Below are 19,852 nucleotides of genomic sequence, written 5' to 3'. Positions count from 1 at the left end.
CTCAGACACGGCTGCTGCCACCAAGGGAAGTGACACTATGGCCACTAAGGTCACAGGCGTGGGACAGCTGTACTTGTGTAAGGTTTACTTGTGTAAGGTTTACTTGTCAAGGCACGTGTTAAGATAATCTGCCTGTCTCTATATGTTATGACAAACTAAAATGCAAATCTTTCCTAGCAAACCCTTCTTATTGCCGCATGGATATCAAAAGTGCCATCTGGTTGAGGTCATGGAACACATTTCAGCCACTCTCAGTTCACGTGAGCAAGTGCTGTTACATTTCTCAGCTCATGTAGAACACTTCTGTGATCAGATAAGGGAGGTTGGTGCCGCAGCAGTTCCTTGGAATTTCCTCCGTTTCTGCAAATTTAAACAACATGCTGCTGATGATTGATTATAGTAATTTCGTTGTTCATATCACCCTATTCATATCACAGCAGGTATTGCTTGTAATTATTAAGGCTATTTGTTATTAGAGATGCATGGGTGGTGGAATACAATGAGAAGCAAACAATTTAACTGGTAATAAAATTAGCTGATGATGGAAAGTCAATCTGCTAATTATCTCCAAATTGTGTCTGTCAGCTGTGTTTTGCATTTCTTAGACTCCTCGCTCCCCAGTGGAACAGTTTTTGCAGGTCTGCATTCTGAGGAGCACACTGAATTCCCCAGCAGGAGGGGTCTTCATCCTGTTACACCTCTGGCCTCATACAGGTTCACGTAACTTCATAATTACTTTGTGACAAATAGGCATTTGATTCTGTAATTTACTGCAGAGCAGACAGTGCAGTGATTTTTTTTTTGTAGAAGATTCTTTATGAAACTTAATAAAAATTAGGCCAATTCCTCCAATTTCATGACTATTGGAAAGCACCAAGGTGGAGCACATATTAAAGTCAATTTGAGTCATRTGGGTAGAATACCTTTGGACACTCTTAAAGCTGCATATGGGCTTTTCTAACAGTCCTTGGTTCCTAGGATTGTCAGCTGATCCATTTACTGGGATTCTAGTACACAAGCAGGGAAAAAAAAAAAAAAACCATGTGGGCAGCAGGACCAGTAGATCTTGGTTTTCCGTGAATTTTTGTTCAGTGGTATTGTCAGCTGGGCATGGCACTGAGGCTGTCATTTTAGGTAGTATTTGTATGGTTGTTTGACAGCACTACATCTCCTTTTTACAGCCACTATTAATGGGTAATTCCATAGTTGGCGGTGGGAAAATTAAAGGTGGCTGTCAGTTTTTATGTTTCCTGTCAGTTTGTCTKTATTTTAATTTCTGTTTTAAATATGAAGAGGCACAACAAATAACCCACCCACATTTAGATGTTTTTCCTCATATCCATTTTGAAAAAAAGKTTATTAAAATTGAACATTGAGTTGCTTTCCAAGAAAATACCATCCTGTGTTGAAAAATTACGATGCCTTAAAGACAATAGAATTAAAATACTGTAAGTGTTTTTTAAGATAAATACATGGATTTTTTTTTTTTTTACACAAAGTTGGAACAAATTCCTAAAAGAGAAGATGGAATATGGTCAAAGACTTAAGACCTGTCATAATTGCTTACACTTCCAGACTAATGGAAGTGTAACGTATTTCCTGCACACATAGAAATAACTGCCTGAATCATGACAAAATAACTCGTAGAACTGTAGAACAGTTAGGGTTGAAATGGATAATCAAAGATCATCTAGCCCAGCTCACCTGGCATGGTCAGGGACATCTGCAACCAGATCAGGTTGCTCAGTGAGGCAGAATGAAGTTGATGTCACTTCAATTTGAGGAGTTTGTGAAAGACTTTCAGGTGCCCCTGTGGCTGTAGATGGGGATGAGAATACTGGAGACTGAGACAAACATCCTTCAAGAGAAGGATAAGCCAGGAGAGTAGAAATAATCAAACAGAGATGGAAAACTGGGAACACTTTTTAATAGTTGTCCAATGGTGCTGCAAAGASAGGAACCAAAGCTGTTTTACACAAATGCTAGAAATGTAACAGATGTAGAGGAACCACAATATTGACTAAACATTAGAGGATGCAATACTGGCTAAAAAGACTTGTGGTTTGAACTATCACTCTTATTTTCTGGAGAGTCTATATCTGCTTTGCCAAGTCAAAGCCTGTMTGGGGTATAAGTGAGCTGAAATGCTATTTTTACAGCTTTGTTCCAAGTGTGAAATACATACCCAAACCCATAAACCCTGCAGAAGGGAGCTGAAGAGCTCTGCTAATCACAAGGAATATTCAGAGACTGACCTGCTGTGGCTGAGCTCTGATGCCCCATCACAGTGTCCAAAAGTAAATATTAAAAAATGCCTGATCCTAGATGCAACAGGAATTACAAGATAAACTTCAGTCACCCATGGTCTTGGATTGCCATTGATCTCTGCAGGAGGCAGCAGTGGAAAATGTTAATAAGGAGAAACTGAGAATTAAACCCCGCTTAAAAAAAACCCAAAAAACCTTTCAAAAGAGAAACCCTCCACCTTTAGATTGGAAGCCAGGGGAGCTCTGCCAGGTGTGGGAATGCAGAGAGGCCTTTGAGTGCTGCACGCAGCTGCACTGTGCCTGTGCCTGCAGTGARTGTGTTCACCCTGGCTGGGAGCAGMACTCTCCACAGGCACTTCTGAGCTCCTGCCAGTGCCAGGTGAAGCCACTCTGTCACACAGAACTGGCTCTGGACAGCCAGGAGAGCCATCAGCCCCTCATTCTGACAGGCGGCAGCAAGAATTAATGCAAATGGTAATTAGTCCCTCAGCTTGGCTTCTTTTCACTGTTTAGACAAAAGAGAGATTTCCTGCTGTGGGAATGAGAGGAATGTGTGTCTGCCATAGGAGGGCTGCATTGGAATGGCTTCCCACGCTGCCAAACAGGAATCCAGAGCTGTTCTGGTGAGGCTTTTGGAGGATCCCARCAGAAAATAGTCATAGGAGGAAAGCAAGCAAGTGGTCACAGGTGGGACCAGGGTCCCCTTGGTTGGTTGCTACCAAGTGATGAGCGGGATGCCCGGGAATGGGTGAGATTTCCTATCTCTGAAATGAAATGAATTTTATCCAGCTCTTTGTGGGGTCAYGCTTCTCCCCAGAAAGCAAGGCTGGTTTGTGCAGGACCTTGGACAGCGAAGCCTTGGGAACAGCCTTGCTGGAATCTGATGACTGAAGCAGAGACTGAAAGCAGGAAACTTTGGAGTTCTCACTGACACCAACGTGGGCTTTTTTCCCCCTTCATTTAACCTTTCCACTTGACAKTGGCTAGTGGCCCCCCACCAACAGTAGGAGCAGGGAAGGAAATAAGCAGCTAATTCCAGGTCCTTCCAGAAGGATACACAGAGCACCCCAAGCATGGCCTGGAAACCAGAGACACACTGATGTGAGAACAAGGTCACTGCAGACAAGCAGCAGCAGAGGCACACTTCCATCTGTCTAAATCTTGGAGTATGTTTGAGCATAATGGTGTAGYGAGGCTAAAGGCCTGGAAATGTGGGATGACGTGCTTAAACGCACAACCTCTGTTTGCCCTTGTGGAGATTATGAGCCATACCTAAAAGCACATTGCCACARGATCAGGTAAATTGACTTTTATTGAAACATACTGTAATATGAAGGGGGGAGCTGGGGGGGAAGATTCCAATTTAACACAAATACATTGCATTTCAGGYTCCCAAATAACTATTGATATCTGCTGTCCTGGAGCAAATCATATCTCCCTTGACAAGTCAGACAGCTGCTCCTTCTCTRTCTTCCCTTTGTTATCTTTAATAGCCATGGATTGTTGTGGTACCTTGGAAAAAAATGTTTGCAACTTWCTTGATGGATTTCTCACCTCCTGCTATTAGCCCTGGTTCATGGGTTCATCTAATGCCTGYTCTTGCCCACAAAATCAGACTAAGTGCTTTTGAAATGAGAGTGTGCTGGGTGTCAGTGCACACTGTGCACAGCTCCCTTCCCTCCAGCTAGGACAATAAGTTAGGACAAAGCCACCTCCAGAGCTCATCTGGTTCAGGTTCCTGCTCAGAGCTGGGCCAGCTTTCAAGTCCTGTAAGACTGCTCAAGGTCATCCCCAGCTGAGGTCTGGCTATATCCAGGGATGTAGATCCCAGAGCTTCTTGGGGCAAGTGTTATCAGATTTGATCACTCTCATTGTGAACAATTTTTTCCATTAAAAGTTCTGAGAATATTTGTACTGTAAATTTGTACTCTAAGAATTGTAAGATATGTCTAAAAAAAAAAAATCTGACCATTTTCACCCATGCTTTGAATTGAAAACACAAAKCAAATCTCCTACAGGCTATCAGCTGTCCTCAGGCGTGTCAAAGGAAATAAAGACAAATGTGGTAGAAATGGCYGAGGGTGGTGATAGCGCAGCAATTTCCTCACTTTTCTCTGACAACCTTTGCTTTCCCCAAATCTCACTCAGCATCATGGGTTATGTAAGTTCTCCCCARGTTGTTTCAGGTCAGCCCAAAAATGTGCTAGGTCAGCCCTAAGATCCTCCAACAGCAAACTGAAGAGTGTGTGTGGGTTAAGCCAAGTTAGTTATCCCTGTGAAGCCAAGGAGGAGTGCATTGAGCAGCACAGCTGTACAAGCACAGCCCTGTGCWTGCAGGCACTGCAGAGAGCTGGCCAAATCAGCAGCTGAAGAGCCACAATCCCCTCTGCAGCCTGTCTGTGGCAATCACCAGCTTGCTCTGMCACCAAGGGGAGCAAAAGCAGCTGCAGACTGTACCTGTTTGACCAGCCTGACAGCTCTGTGTTCAAAGTCATCAAAGGGAATCCAATAGCAGCTGCCAGCTGCTATTGTGCATTTTGGAATGACTTTTAAACTAGAGCATTTAAAAATCCATTTCTAGAGAACATCCTTAAGTTAAGGGTATCAAGGAAGCCACAAGCAACCTGGTATTAGCTACCCATGTGCTTCTGTACTTTCTGTGTCTCTATTTCCCTGATTAATCTGTGACTGAGAACTAACATGAGCTGCACACCCCTAGTCAGGTCTTACATTCCCAAATGGGAAACACAAAGTCCTTCAGACCAGACCGTAGCACAGGCATAATTTTAGAAAGAGGGACAGGACCGAAGCATTTAGTACTGAGTTTTGGCAAATACAGTAATAAACAGAATCCTCTTTGTATTTCCCAGTGATGCACACACAGGCTGCACTGATGGAGCRTTCAGCACTGAGATTGGCCCTTCCAACACTCAAGTGGGAAAAAAGGATTTATGCTGTYATGTGTGCTCCTCCCAGCTCTCTTGTATCCTCCTTGTATAGCCAAGACCAAAAAAGAGGTGTTTTTTTTTACTCTGTTTCACTTTTGTAGCTATCAGCTGAAAAAACCAGAAACTCAGAAACTACCAAACAGAAATTTAGGTCTTCCACCATGGAATTAACAGCCACACTTTGTGATTGGAACAGGTCCCCAGTGGTACCCGTCCCGTGTTGGCCTGCAACTAGAACACAGTGAGTATTCATGAGGCTGAATACAGCCACCTACTGTATCACTAATCCTCTGGCAGATTCTCCTCCTCACAGTGCTGCTCTCTCTGTATGTGTTATTGAGTGAACTGTTAGCACATTCTCATTAACTGACATCAATTATTAACTTATTCATTTCCTCATCAATAAAGGAACCTRATGGTTTTCATAAGCACTGATTAGAAATACAGCATACAGTATGTGATCAAATAATGAAGACAAGTTTTAAGCCCATTCACTGCCTTCCTTCCCTCACTGCTYTACCTGTTTTCATGCTTGCTCACTGCCTCACCAGAAGATGCATCTGGCTGCAGGAGACAAACTCTTTCTTTGTGCCAGTCCCTGTTTTTGGTGGACATGGCAGTGKGAGATAAAGCTGGCACAGGCTGTGTGGTGTTTGGTCTGTGGATGTGAAGAATTGCAAAGCTGTAGAAAATGAGGGCTCAGCAYCTCATTTTGGAATTGGAATTTAGCACCCTCGCTGATGTAAACAGTCAACAAATGTGTATTGAAAGGGAGACAACACAGAAAGTGGAAAAGAGCAAAAGGGTGTTGCAGCCATGGCAACATCCTGTGCTGGTGGCTGTCAGATTTTTCCAATATCTAGCTCACTGCCTAGATACAAAAAAACAAACAAAAAAAAAAAAAAAAAAAAAAAAAAAAAAAAAAAAAAAAAAAAGAGAACCAAATATTACTATTTCCTGTCTCTGCCTGCACACTCCAGCTCCATTAGGGTTGGAAGCAGATGCTTCAAAAAACTGCAAACAGGAATGTAATGCTCGGATACACCTGGTCTGCCTGGGTCAGACAGCTGGCAAAGAAATCCTGGATTGTGAGCCTTTGCCCAAGAGGCTGCATTCATCATCAGGTGCTGCCTGTTGCAAACAGCCTGAGAATGCAAATGCTCCAGCAAAATATGTCAGTGAGGGAGACTGCATAACACAGGCTTGGCCATTAGTCTTGCAAGACAGGACAAGAAGAGCTCTGTGGAGCTTTCTGTGTGGTTGCATGGGCCAGATTAGCGGAGCCAGCATCATATGACTGTCACACATTGCTGCACTGTGTCATGCCAGCCTCACACTTTTGTCAACACAGGAAGAGAATAACTCTTATGGAGGAGCTCTAAGTAGCTAACCTRGAGAATAAGCACCAAGCCACCGAGATAAATCAGAATCCGAGCAGGACCTACAGCTGGAGCAGTAGCAGGGCAGCCTGTGAATTGTGCTGAGCCTCCAAGAGGGTCCCTGCTGTTCATGCCATCTCCTCTGTTGTTTTTGTGCTTGCAGATGGGCCCTTTTTGAAGGATTCTGTTAGCATTCAAAGCCTTGCAGTCTCCTCCATCATTACACTGTATTTCACAGACCTGGGTCAGCAGGTTGGTTGGACCACAGTAAGTATGTCCTGGTAACAGCCAGCATGGTACAACTCAATGCACAGTGTGTTTCAGCATCAAATTACTTCAGCTCCCTCAGCCTGTGCTTCCCTGGGTAAAATGGTGTAATTAGTTTATCAGCACTCAAAACAGAATTAAATGGATAGCGAGCCAAGTTATCAATATGCTAACTCTGACTTGCAATTAAAGATTAGAAGGGGAACATAAAAATATTGCCCAAAGAAAAAAAATCAATTTTGAAAAACAGTTTTAGCTTATYTTGGGTTCATATGCCTGTGCAGAACTGTAGCCAAATACATTAATTTGCTGAAAGACTCCTCAGCTTTGAAAGTGGGAGGATATTATAAAGAAAAAATAGATTTCTAGTAATCCTGTTACTAATGCAGGAAAATAATTGGATGGAAATACCTTACTCTTTGTTGAAGCAAAGAACAGTTCTGAGAGAGAGGCCAAGGATTCCAGGCAGCAGATGCTCAGAGATTCCAGGCAGCAGATGCTCAGACAGGCTCAAGAGTCAAAACTTTTGGATCTCCTTGTAAAACAAAAGCATTTGCCATGACAACAATACCTGTCCTATGCTGTAGGTAGACGTGGTTTGGCTTTAGTTATTTTCCTATTAGCGCTGTTGGAAGGTCAGAGTGCTGGGAGGGAGGCAACACATTCCACCCAAATGGGGTATAGGGAATTCAAAACTCACAGGCTCCCTTGGGAAAGTGAGAAGTGAAAAATTAAATTGTTTCCCAGCCTAAGGACAGAAGACAGTAGGACGATTTTAAAGGACAGTGAAGGAAGAGGAGAGCAAGAGACCTTTCCAATATCCTGCAGAAGGCACATGTGGAGGAGCTGAAAGCAGTCTCATGATCACTCTGACCAAGCTTTTGCTGCAGTTTGCATGTAGAGCACTAGCTGGAGTAACACAGAGCCCACATCTGGACAGTGGGTAAGGAGATCCCCAGTTTCTGCAGCCACAAATGTGGGTAAGACAGAACTACAGTTTCTGGAAGCCATAAAAGCCATGACAAGACCACTCATGGCAATGGAAAGCAAACCACCAATTGCTTGCAATTCCTTTAATGAAGCAATTATTCCTTTAATGAAGTGAGTTTTTGCTAACTGGCATCAGGGCTGTTGGCCAAATAATTKGATTCTTACCTCAGACAGCCCACAGAACCCACCCTGCTCATGTTGGGGGCACTACAAGCCACTGTCCTTCCTCAGCTGTGCTTATAAGGATGGAATTTCTGTCAGGACAAGACACTTGGACATGCTGCTTTACATCTCCTTATCTGTTGAAACACACTCTCAAGGKGAATATTACTGCCAGAACCGCCCTTGACTTGGGAGAAGTCAGCCTCTGGATCAGCTCTCTAAGGTCACACATCCATCCCAAGTGCTGGAGATCACGTGCAATTCTCCCTCTCCTGGGAAGAGATAGCCCTAGGCAGCACAAATTCTGGCAGCTTTTGGTCCCTGTGAAGAAGAGCACGGCCTGTGTTCATCCTCCCCAGTTCCGACAGGACCCAGATCCCCAGGGGGTGACAAGGAGTTTACCTCAGTGGAGCTAAAGCATTCCCACTGTATGACCAACCTGTCTGAGCAGAGATCTCTGGGTTTACTGAGGCTGAGGCTTTACCCCACCCTGATTAATGGGGCCAGACTAATTAATGCTAGTCCTGTTTCCTTCACAARTACATCCCACCACCTCTCAATCACAGACTTTCCTTGCGAAGCAGAATTGTGATTACTGCAGCTTCCTGTTTGCTACAATTAAGTAATCTGCAAGAACCTTATTTATTCTCTCTTTTCCTGGTGGTTTATGTAGCCTGAGACAGTAACATAACTAAAGCTTAATATCCCATTATAAATACTGCAGTTATGACCAGGAGTAGGTACTGCAGGCAGTGGCATTTTTTTAATGATTTAATCTGCATGCAAAAAGTTCACTCCATGACTTTCTGAATATTCATTTTATCCCATTCTGCTCCATATTCTAAATTGTCTCCATTCTCAGTGGGGGAAATCTTCCTAGCCACATCATTTAAACAGTCAAGAGATTTTTATATTACAGCTGTAGTGAAAAGCAATAGAGAAAAGGTTCACAGAGGACTGTATTCTAACAACAGCAATTAGAAATGCATTTGTACACAGGATGTGTAGTTTTAGTGCCATTTTTGCTGTGCTCAGAGCTCCTCTTTTCCCATCCCCTTCAATGCTCTACCAAATTTATGCAAGGGAGGCTCCTGATTTAAAGGTTTGACATTTAAATAAACAAGACACAGAATAAAAATATTCTTATCTCGTCAGCAAAATGAWAGCTAAGGTACAAAAGGCCACACTCAGGTCTGGACTCCAAAAATACATACAGATACAAAATAGATACAGAAGCATGTGGGGACATGTTGGTGCTCCAGAGATCAGTGCATTGGGCATGGATCTGACTAGGGGAACACCAAGAACAGAGGTCCTGGGGCTCTGTSACCTCACTGGAGGTCACACTTGAGGACACTGAGACCCTCAGTGCTGGGGATTTGTATCGTGACTTGTGATTTTACACACAATGACTTGGGGAAAATGGTACCAACCTCCACCTCGTGGGAGCAGCACCCTTTCCAAACGTGATGTAAAATAAAAGGTGGTGCTGCTGTCTGTTCCCAAACAGAGAGTTTGTGCCGCAATAAGTCTAGGAAAATCAAGAAACCTCAGCTTCCCTTTTGGAGCATGCACAGTCTCAGATTTACAATACTTGTCACACTCCACCTCGGCAGCTCAAGAGTTGTTGTCTCCTGTTGTCCCCTTAGTCCCTCTGCCAAGGGTGACTCCTTGTATGAAGGATGTTTCCTCCTCTTCCTCAGCCTTTTTAAAACACTGTTGCACAGTGGCCAAAAGATTTTGGTGTTTTGGGCCATGAAATGCCAGACTTTCCCTGGGCTCAGGTTATACCACAGCTCTGAGACTGGTTGACCAACAGGTGAAGTTTTCAGCAAGTTCTGGAGGCTGGGTTGCTCTGAGGGAGGAAGAAGGACAAACTGGGGTGAGGGATTTGTGGTTCTCCTCCACTAGAATAATTATTTGTCAATCTCTTTTAAGAATGAGGTCCTTTCCCAGGGTAATGTCAGTAGATATTTAACCTCAGCTGACTCTTTTAGAAGAAAGGAGGCCCTCAAGGCTGATTTCAAGAACATAATTCAGGGACAAAACAAAACCTGTTTCTCAGTATCATGAAATTTGTTAGAACTCTTGCTCTACTCTGCCTTCTTTTATATAAAATAAATATTACCTGAAACATATAATTTACTTCTGCACAAGACTTACCAATTTCTTTATCCTGCCTGGAGGGTATAGTTGAGGTTTGCTGACTGATGCTGCAAAGATCCTAATGGAAGCTGAGTTCATAGATTTGTTCTATATGGCCCTGCAAAGATTTTACCCCCAAGGATGTTTGAAATTCCAGCCACTCGAGTGATGGCTTTTATTTTTAATCTCTATCCAATTTTGGGCCTAAGCATATTTGACAGACACCTTTTTTTACATAATTGCAGTATAGCATGGTGACTTTTTGAAATGTGGCTGGTGTTTTACTGCTAAGRATACACACTGCTGCTGTAGTGAAAAGAAGAAAAAACCATTCTTGCTGCTCAACTCTGCTGCTAAAGCTTTCCTTATTTGAGCAATGATTGCAATTTCTCATTTATCAGCCTCTGTTGTCCTGTTGCTACCTGGGCCAGCTACCAAAAAGATCCAAATAGAACTGAGAAAACAGAAAAAAATAGTAAAAAAAAAATTACTTCCAAGCCCATGAATTTCACAAGATTAACCCTGAAGGACAGTACTTCAATAAATATTTTTGTAACTATGATTTAAAATTAGGGAGTGCTTGAGTACTTTGACTCCTGAGTGCCTTAAAATAGTAAAGCTGGCAGTGGAACTGCTCCATTTCAAATTTCACAAAGAAAAAAGGTTCTTCTCAATTTAGAAATGTAGAGTCTAATACTCCTTTAAACCCGAGAGCATCTTTGAAGTCTGAAAATCCACATTTTTCACTAATTGATCTGTTCCCTCCTGGCTGGCAAGCAAATTTATCACCAAGTCAGACACTGTGGAAAATGAACAAGGAGCTGGGAAGGGATCTGTGTTTGAAGCTGTGTGGTTTTGAATAGCAGATGCCCACACTGGGGAAGGGCAATAGGGAGCTGCTCTCTCAAGGGCAAGGTGTTTTGGTCAATTCTCTTCTCTCACTGGCACAGTGCTTGTGCACCAAAGTTTTTCAGTCCTGAATGTGTGGGTGGTTGGTGAAGAGGGGAGCAGCAGTTTGACTGTCTGGCACAGCTCAATCCTGTAAATGTGGAGCAATCCCATAAAGTCTATGGGATGATTGTGATAAGAAGTGATTTTGTGTTGATGGATTTGGAAAAGAGGCAGCCAAACTGCTGAGGACTCATTTTCCCCATCTTCTCTGTATTGAGGTCTGATTTGGACTCCCCATGGGGAACAATTTAAGATATTTTCCCTAATTTGGGAACTGAAGAAGAGACTTCAGTAAAGTTTTATAACCTCTGAAATGGATTGTAAAAGTACAGACAATTATAAGAGAAGGAAAAAGAGAGGATCTGTGGAGCTTGAACGAGTGTGAGGACTGGGAGTCCCAGCAAAATACTGAGCCAATGTAAAGATTATAATTGTAAAAAAAACTCATATTATCATAGCTTACGAAGGAATTTGGGATCTAGATAAGAATGAGAGCCGAGGATCTATCTGATGTATCAGAGAACGCCACTGAATAGTGTTCTCAGCAGATGCATTCAGGGTTTGCATATTTTGTGGCCAATTCAGACAGAATTAGTTGTAGGAATAGGACCCTACAAATTGAATAACACACTCAGGGAATTGTGGATACCTGAAAAACTTTGCAGCAGTGCCAAATAAACAGAATGTGTAATATTGTGTGAACCTGTGGGTGGCTTAAGAACAGCTACAACAAAGTGCCAAACAGAAAAATCCTCAAATGGTTTTTCATTGCTAAACCACTTGGATCAATAGATAATTTGTTCATAGAAGATGATCTCCAGGAAAAAAAAAAAAAAAAAAGAAGTCACTATTTCCTTGACAGCACCTTTTCCATCCACAATTGTTTGTAATGCAAAACACCTCTGTTATACAGCTGACAATTTTGTACTTGGCAGAGGTTTCTGCCTGAACACACAGTAAGTGTTTCTCTACCTTGCTGCAGCTGGCCAAGTCTCGAGCTGATCCCAGTCAAAAGCTGTGAACTTTTAAAAACATTGTGACCTTTCWCAAAGGCAAACTACACACACAAGATTGCTCTTATTTTTCATTTAATTAAGTCTAATATTTTTTTTCCAACCTCCAGGGTTATCAGGAGAGAACAGCTTGCATTTGCCTGATTCCTTGCCATGTTTTTATATTGTTTGTGCCTTTCCTTGGGCCACACACGCTTTTGGCTCTTTGTTAGTGCCCAGTGGCAGCATGAAGTTAACTGATAAGGGAAGAGGAGACCTCTGAAACTGCCCAGCTGGCTGATTTGGATTCCTCAGATGCTGCTTCTAATGATGCAAACAGTGTTGCAACAATTTCTCTTGGTCTCMGCAGCAAATGCCACTAGCTCAAGATGAGACATGCCAGAGTGCCAATTTTTCAGGTGCCAAAGGGAATTAAGGAGCTACTAGAAAAAATAATTCTGAGGGTTCTACTTGCTGTTGAGCATAGTAAGGACTGAAAGACCTATGCCTAAGTGTTTATAGGAGTTTTTACCACTTTGAGTGCAAGAAGAAGGTAGAGGGATTCAGARAGTGTAAATAAAGCAAGCTGTTTATTTCAGTTACACATAACTTTATGCTTAAACCTTCCCTGCTATTTAAGAAACAAAGAGCTGCTTGATGTAYGGTGCTGGTAAATGTAGACACTTTCCTATTTGTATTCAGAGTAACTAAGGAGGTTGACATTTTGTCRATCTATGTAAATTTGAGCAGGTTTRGTCCCTCTAGAATGCATAAGCCTGGGAAAATTATTTTGCATGGGGGATTTTGYCCAAGCCCATCCAGGGTGTAAGGAGAGCACAGAGGAGAGTGARCCATGGGCTGAACCAGCAGAGTGAACCAGAGACAAAACCAGAGTTTGAGAGGACCAGGGGTCCCTTTGTCCACCTTTTTCTGATGCCCTTGACAAATCACTGAATTTCTCTGTATTACAGTTTCCAAAATACTGGCATGGAAGTAACAGTATTTTCTATTTTGTGAAATGCTTTGAGACTTCTGGACAAAAAGTGCAGATGCGCATTATTTATAATTTATATTTTATAATAACTAGGTGTTAAAAAGCCCTATTTTGTTTACAGATCTGCATAGCAGATGATAAATACACATTTTAAAGTGATGCACATTTAAGGCAGATTTCAAAGTGCTGTCAAAGCCCTGTAAGGATTTGGCAGCATGTCTTAACTCACATTGGTGTTTGGTTACAAACAGAACTTGAGGGCTTCACTGAAYATGTACTGGTACAAACATACACTACGTATATATTTGTGTGTGTATAAGAACAGCATTGGTTAGTTTGCAAYAATTTTCCATTTTTTTTTGTAAGGAACATGAAATGTCTTGTGGTCTCAGGGAAGAATTCTGACCACATTATGAAGTGGTCTRATGCCAAGGTTTCAGACAGCTCAGTCTTAGGAGAAGAGACAGGAGGGAGCTGGGATTTCACCTCCCTTATTCCACAGAGCCTGACTCAGGGACAAACAGCACCCATCACTGTTCACACCCCAGCTCCAGAAGCTGGCCCAAGTCAGCTGCAATTTGCCTATAAAATCCTGCAGCAAATCCATCCCTAACTCTGGTATTTGCAGCAAATATTGAGCAGAAGCCCAACACACTCGTAGACACTGAGCCACTGCAAAATCTGCCCAGRCAAGGGAAGTTTCAGGTGCCCCTGCATGCACAGTTTTGTAGAATGGATTAGCCAGTTCTATGAGAACTGGAACAAAAAGTAATTGAATATTCAAGCAGCCCTTAAGAACTCTATTACCTGATGYAAAATTGCTGCTGCTGCGGATTTTTGCAAACATGAAAATACAAAACTTTAGCAAAGGTGAAGATTTAGAGATGGTACTAAAATTATTCCATTATCTTCCCCAGGTAACTGTATGGCCTTTAATGAGGTAACAAAGTGTATGAAGTAGAAATTAGACTAGAAATTAATAATGTTTCTTAATGATCATTAGCTCAAGAGTACTTCGGGCTGGGATTGTAAAAGAGTCTAAGGTAGTTACATGCTGAGTTTAATGTGATCTGGGGACTTGGCAGGTTTTAACTGCCTGTTCCTTTTGGGTTTCTCTGGAATCCCAGCTGTGCTCTGTACACTCACACACAGTAATGGTCTATCTGACAGCAGTAGATCCTCCTCTTTGTGCAGAATGCTCCATGTCAGTCTGACCTTGGCTCAGACATGCAACTGCTGCCTTTGTCTCGCATTTGCCAGACAARCTAAGCCCTGTCCATTAGATAATTTATAAACTGCAGCTGCTTTTCCATCAGAGTTACCCAGGACATGCTTGAGCTGTTTTGTATCTCTTGCTGTGCTGAGGAATACCAACAGTGACCCAAAGTCATTGTCCTGGCTGCAGGTATTGCCCTCATCCCATGCTCCCTGCATCCACCCAGACATCCCGGGGACAGTGCAAGAGAAAACATCTCAAACAGCACTGGTGACTGGGAAACTGGCATGGAAACATGRTATGGAAAGAGCTGCAGGAAGGGATCAGTGTGGAAGAGGCTCTATGGCCTTCCCCCAGCTCTGCTGCTTGTCATAAATGAGATAAGGTGAGACTGTGCCAAAAGGCAACAAGATAGGGGTGGAGTGTGATGTTACAGAAAGGGCATGTCATAAACGTTACAGAGAGGAGCTGCCTGATGCCCTAATGTGAAGGTGGGCTGTTCATCTATAAAGATTTGGTTGGATTTTTTCAGACTCCCTCCACTCCATTGCCTTTGTTTACAGCTTCCTTTTGTCCTGCTCTGCCTTTTCCCGACCAGTGCATAAGGCACTTTAACTCACATCAAAATCCTTTCCACTCCCTTTAGCAGGCAGGCACTGTGTCAGTCGCCCCTAAGAGTCAGAAAATCCCTCCAATGACTTTAAACAACTCATTTCACCTCTGCTGCATTCATACCTCCCTAAATATACCCTCTGCCTCACAAGGTCTGGGATTTGAATTCCTGACCTGGCTGTTTCTCCCTTCAGCAAGGTGTTCCTGACATGAGCAGCCCAGAGATAACAGAAGCAGGTACAATCTGGCTCAGCAAGATGAGATGCCTGGCTGGTTTGCAGATTAGCTCTCCTGAATTGCTTTACCATTTGTCCCATCATCTCTTGAATGATGGAAACTCCTACCTTAGCTCTCTTTTGACATGTTTTGGATCTCAGTTTATGCAGTAGATATTTCCAGTTTAGGTGCTACTGGATCAGATCCCTGAGGAGATGGCTAAAGAGGCTTGAGTTTAGCACCCTGTACGGGGGTCATGCTGGGGAGAGTTTTGATTCAAGAATATTTTCATTTAAGAACACTTTATGCTGCTGAGAATAAGTACATAAAGTATATAATGCCAGACGCTGGGGAGGAGAGAAGGAAGGTAAGAGAACTGGACGCTGCACAAAATATGAAACAGAGTGTACAGATGTGAAAAAAAAAGAGGTAATCTCCTGTTTTCCCTCTTCAGGGAGCTAATGATGAGCTCAACAGTTAAATCCTATTGAACTATGCTCATTGTTATAGAGACATACTGCTCCTCCAGGAAAAGATATTTTTGCTTATTATAAATCACCATATTTGGTTGCACCCAATATATCAAAATAAACTAGGCAGGACTACAAGATGGTAAAGAAAAAATAATTTTCTTCTAAATATTGGGGTGTCTTTTATTATTTTTTTTATTTCTATAGGATTAATCTTCTCCATGCTTTAAATGAACACTTTTAAGATTTAAAAAAATAAAGTGGTATTTCTTTTGTTCAGAGACAACAAGTTACAATGTCATTATTTTCAGGCCTTTGTTTAAAACGTGCTTATTATTTTTGCAGAATATGTCAGCAGGAATTAGTAAATTTGAGCACCTATAAAAATGATAGGTTGAACTGACCCTTGACACAACTAATAACTCCCCAAGCCCAGCAATTAGTYAGCTATAGGATGAGTATGAAGATACTAGGTAGGTTTAATTGCATATAATCATTGAGAATCAATAGTAAGAGAAAAGTGCTTGCCCTTGATTGCCAGTGGGTAGAACCAATAATTGTGATGTTGTGTTAATTTAAGACCACTTTCCCTTTCACCTGCTTGAACTCATGGGAATTTTTAGCAGTTTCTCTGCCTGCCTTTCTGGAACTCATTTTTCATTTATGACAAATTTAAAACCAGTGGGCCAGAGAATTAGAGCAGCAGTCTCAGCATGGGAGATGCAGCAGAAGGAAACAATCTGAGACTCACCTAAACTAAACTACRACAGAAACTACTGCAGCAAATTGCACCTCATCCCCTAAAACAGAATGTTACTGAGCCTGGCTATGTCCCAGCAGTGTGACTCAGCTATGACAAAGGCAAATRCCTGCCAGACAGTGCCCAGTGGGTTAGCAAAAGAGAGACTGGATTTTTTACTAAATCTTGAAACTCTACYTCTCCTTCCAGCATCCTAAATTGGTCAGGAGGCAAGGGGGGCACACTTGGTGCAGCAATAAGTGAGCACAACTTGGTGCTAAGTGCTGCCAATCTCTCCCTGGCAGCTTTGTGACGTGCTCGTGCCAAGCAGATGTTGAAAGCTGGCACTTACGGATGTGTTTGCTGGTGCAGCTCATGACTAAGAGAAAAAGCTGCACTGAAGACAGCACCTCATTCCAGGCTCTTCCCCTGACCTGTCCAGATCGTATTATCTGCATTTCTGTCCCCTACAGCACTGCTGCTGTGTTTAGTGGGTTAGGTTTAAATAGCAGAGGCCGTCCCTTGCAGTGTTTGCAGGGTGCCAAACACAGGGCGCTCACAGGCAGGGACAAACCCATACAGAAGCTACCAGGACACAAAATCCTAATAAACCCTTGGCTGTRAGGTATTCCACAGCAATTGGAATGCTCCTAGACTTCCAGATTAAATATTCTTACACACACACACGGACACACACAACTGCTCTCGGAATCATGCAGAGCCTAAATGGAGCACAGAAGTCATGATGCCACTTGGAATAGAAGGGAATTTGACATTCCTCTGTTASAGAACACTTAAGTCTGTTACTTTTGGAGACTGTCCTGCTATAAAAGGACAAAATTTCAAAAAGATTCTCCCTGTAATAGAGGAAAAGGGAACCTAATTGCAGGATATTTCTGCAGGAAAACCTTTCTCTTTCAACGCTTTTCTGAAGAGTGATTCGAAGAGCAGCCTGCTGAGGGGCCAAATACKGGTTTTGAGAAAGGTGGTCTAAAGTCAGTGTTGCTTCCTCAAGCCACGGGTGTTTATGCATTACAATTCTGCAGCAGTGCCAGCAGCCCGCATAAAGCCCAAAAACCCATCAGTAATAAATCTTTCTCCCTTAAGCAATACCAGGCACTTGAGCTAAAATTTGCCACACCTTGTAAATGTGTAGGATTACACCACTTCTGTTTGAATGTGGGATTCATTCCAGAGGGGACGGATGATCAAATCTAGACCTCTCATCACTCTAATGTCATTTTACTTCCAGCTGTGTGTGGCTGTGTTCCCCAACAAAAGGCAATACAGAGAGTACCAAACCAAAATCAKATCTCAAAAGTGAGGGTGGCTCATGCATCTCCATGACCCTGTCYTCTCTCCCTGCCCCTCCTCTCAGCTCTCTGTGCCTAGTGAGACGGAATGATTTCTTCTCTCTTTGTTTCCATGACACTGGGGTAACTTTCTTGTCCAGTCTGCCCACCACAGGCCATTTCTGCTGGTGCCTGTGCAGGGAGGAGCATCACCCAGTCACTGAAAAAATCCCCAAAGCACCATGAACCAGGCAGGCTGGTCCTGTTCWTCCACCCACCACCAAATTCCGAGCAATGATGGCCTCCCTTTCGGATGACTTTGCTAGCAACCAGGATTCAAGGCAATGTTTGTTTCTGTCATACTTGCTTGGCTTTTAACCGATGTGCCAYTTAATTGCAAAAAGCACTGGCAGAAAACAAGCTGCCTTCAGTTTCTTGGCCTTGATTTTCAGTATTATTTAGATTCTAATTAGGCATCTGATAGCAAAGCCAAAAGTCTAAAGAGGAGATAACTGTGATTTTGACCACATTCCATGAAGCATTCCTGACAGGGTTGATGTTCTGCACAGAAACCTATCTCTCATTTCCTAGATGGATTTTACTCCTTTGCTAAAGAGAAATAAAAATAAACCCCTATGTGTCATTTAACTCCTGAAAACGAAGCCAAAAGTCATTTGAAAGATGAACAGAGGTTGTGGATAGGGGGCATTCTTTTTTCTCGCACCTTTCCAGATAGAATTTTCTRCCCTGACACAGCTATTTTATTTTTCATTTCCAGTTTTTTGTAACAGAATACACCGGGCCTCTTCTAATATATCTGCTCTTTTACATTCGCCTCTCAACTATTTATGATCAAGTGGAAAGCAGGAAGAACTTCCGCCACCCAGTGGTTCAGTAAGTGACGCTTGTGTGAAATATTTTCCTGGATCATGAGAAAGCAGAGGGATGGAGATTGCATTTCCAGGGTGAGAATGTTACAGCAGGGTCTGAGAATCTGCCTGGTTTCAGATTCAGTTCTTACYAATACCTGTTTGGCATTTTAGCAGCCTGACCAAAAATGGGATCCCAGCTGCAATGGTCACTGTACTTGGTCACTRTGGAGATGGAGTGTTTTCCCCAAATAGTTTGAGATAAAGCATGAACAGAAGGTGAAATAATAAACACAGTGAGTAGTAACCCAAAGTCATGCTTGACAGAGAAGACATCACTTCAGGTGCCCCACTCCCAGGCTCCTCACAGTACATTCCTCCTCCTGAGGTGAGCAGARCCAGCATCCAGTACAGGAGATGACTAACTACCCCCACACCAATTCTCCACTAGGCATAAGGAGGAGGAAATTCAACAGGTGGGCATGTCATGAGTCAGGTCAAGAAACTTGTAAGGAGTTACCCAGTTATTCAAAAAACTCTATCATCACCTCCAAAAGATGATGGTAGAATGCACSAGGTGGACTGGGAACTTCCACACTTAAGGAACTTTCCTTAAGTGGGATTGTCCCCATTGTCAGTGATCAGTGCCTGGCAGAACGGTAAAAGGTGATCAAGGAAAGCSTTGTTCCATCATAAATGGGACCATTTCCTCCACGCTGTGATTGCAGAATCAAGGGAACTGTTATACAGCAGAGAAAAGCAGTGATTGATAATGCCATTTATAGATAGAGGAACAGGCACCTGGAGAGACATTACGAGAGTTAGTGGAGCTGGGAATGAGAACACAGAATAATTGAATTCAAATCCAGAGCTGCAAGATGCTTGTCTTCCTTCTCTGGTGCATATGCTTAAAAGGAGAGAGCTTCTGGTAGCACGGAACAACCAACAAAACCTTTACCTTCTTTTCCACGGGCAAGGGGTGTGCAGAATCCTGCCAGTGACCACTTCTTACTGGGTTCATCTGAGGTCCCCATCATAAGCCAAATTAATTTTAAAATTTCCAGCAAAGCTGGAAGTTTGCTCCAGGCTTTGGATAAGTTGTTAATTGTTTGAAATTTTCTGAGCTCAACTCTCTCTGGTTTAATTACTTTGAAATTGTTTAATCTTTGACTTGAGCTACCGTACACGATGCATAATAAAATTATTTGAGATTTCACATGCTGAAAACCACATTTCATTTATGTCTTATAATTGGTTTGCAGCAAGATGGGCTGTGGTAGTACGGTAAATGTAACCAAGATAAAATGCCATCAGGAATCACTCCTGACATTTGTTTCTGAAAC

At 42.6% G+C, this 19,852-nt stretch overlaps 1 protein-coding gene across 1 annotated transcript in view; it reads left to right on the top strand.

Moving 5' to 3' along the window:
• Positions 1–19,852, top strand: part of TECRL (trans-2,3-enoyl-CoA reductase like) — a 55,162-nt gene that overhangs the window by 25,210 nt on the left and 10,100 nt on the right. Inside the window, exons 3-5 of the mRNA XM_057366825.1 lie at positions 5,412–5,456; positions 6,758–6,861; positions 18,419–18,534. Coding sequence (XP_057222808.1) covers positions 5,412–5,456; positions 6,758–6,861; positions 18,419–18,534 — 265 coding nt within the window. The remainder of the gene's footprint in view (positions 1–5,411; positions 5,457–6,757; positions 6,862–18,418; positions 18,535–19,852) is intronic.

Source organism: Malurus melanocephalus, unplaced genomic scaffold, assembly GCF_030028575.1.
Source record: "Malurus melanocephalus ecotype Western Australia unplaced genomic scaffold, MMel_1.1 scaffold_72, whole genome shotgun sequence".
In the NCBI taxonomy this organism is placed as follows: domain Eukaryota; kingdom Metazoa; phylum Chordata; class Aves; order Passeriformes; family Maluridae; genus Malurus; species Malurus melanocephalus.
This window is presented reverse-complemented; position numbering and strand designations above follow the sequence as displayed.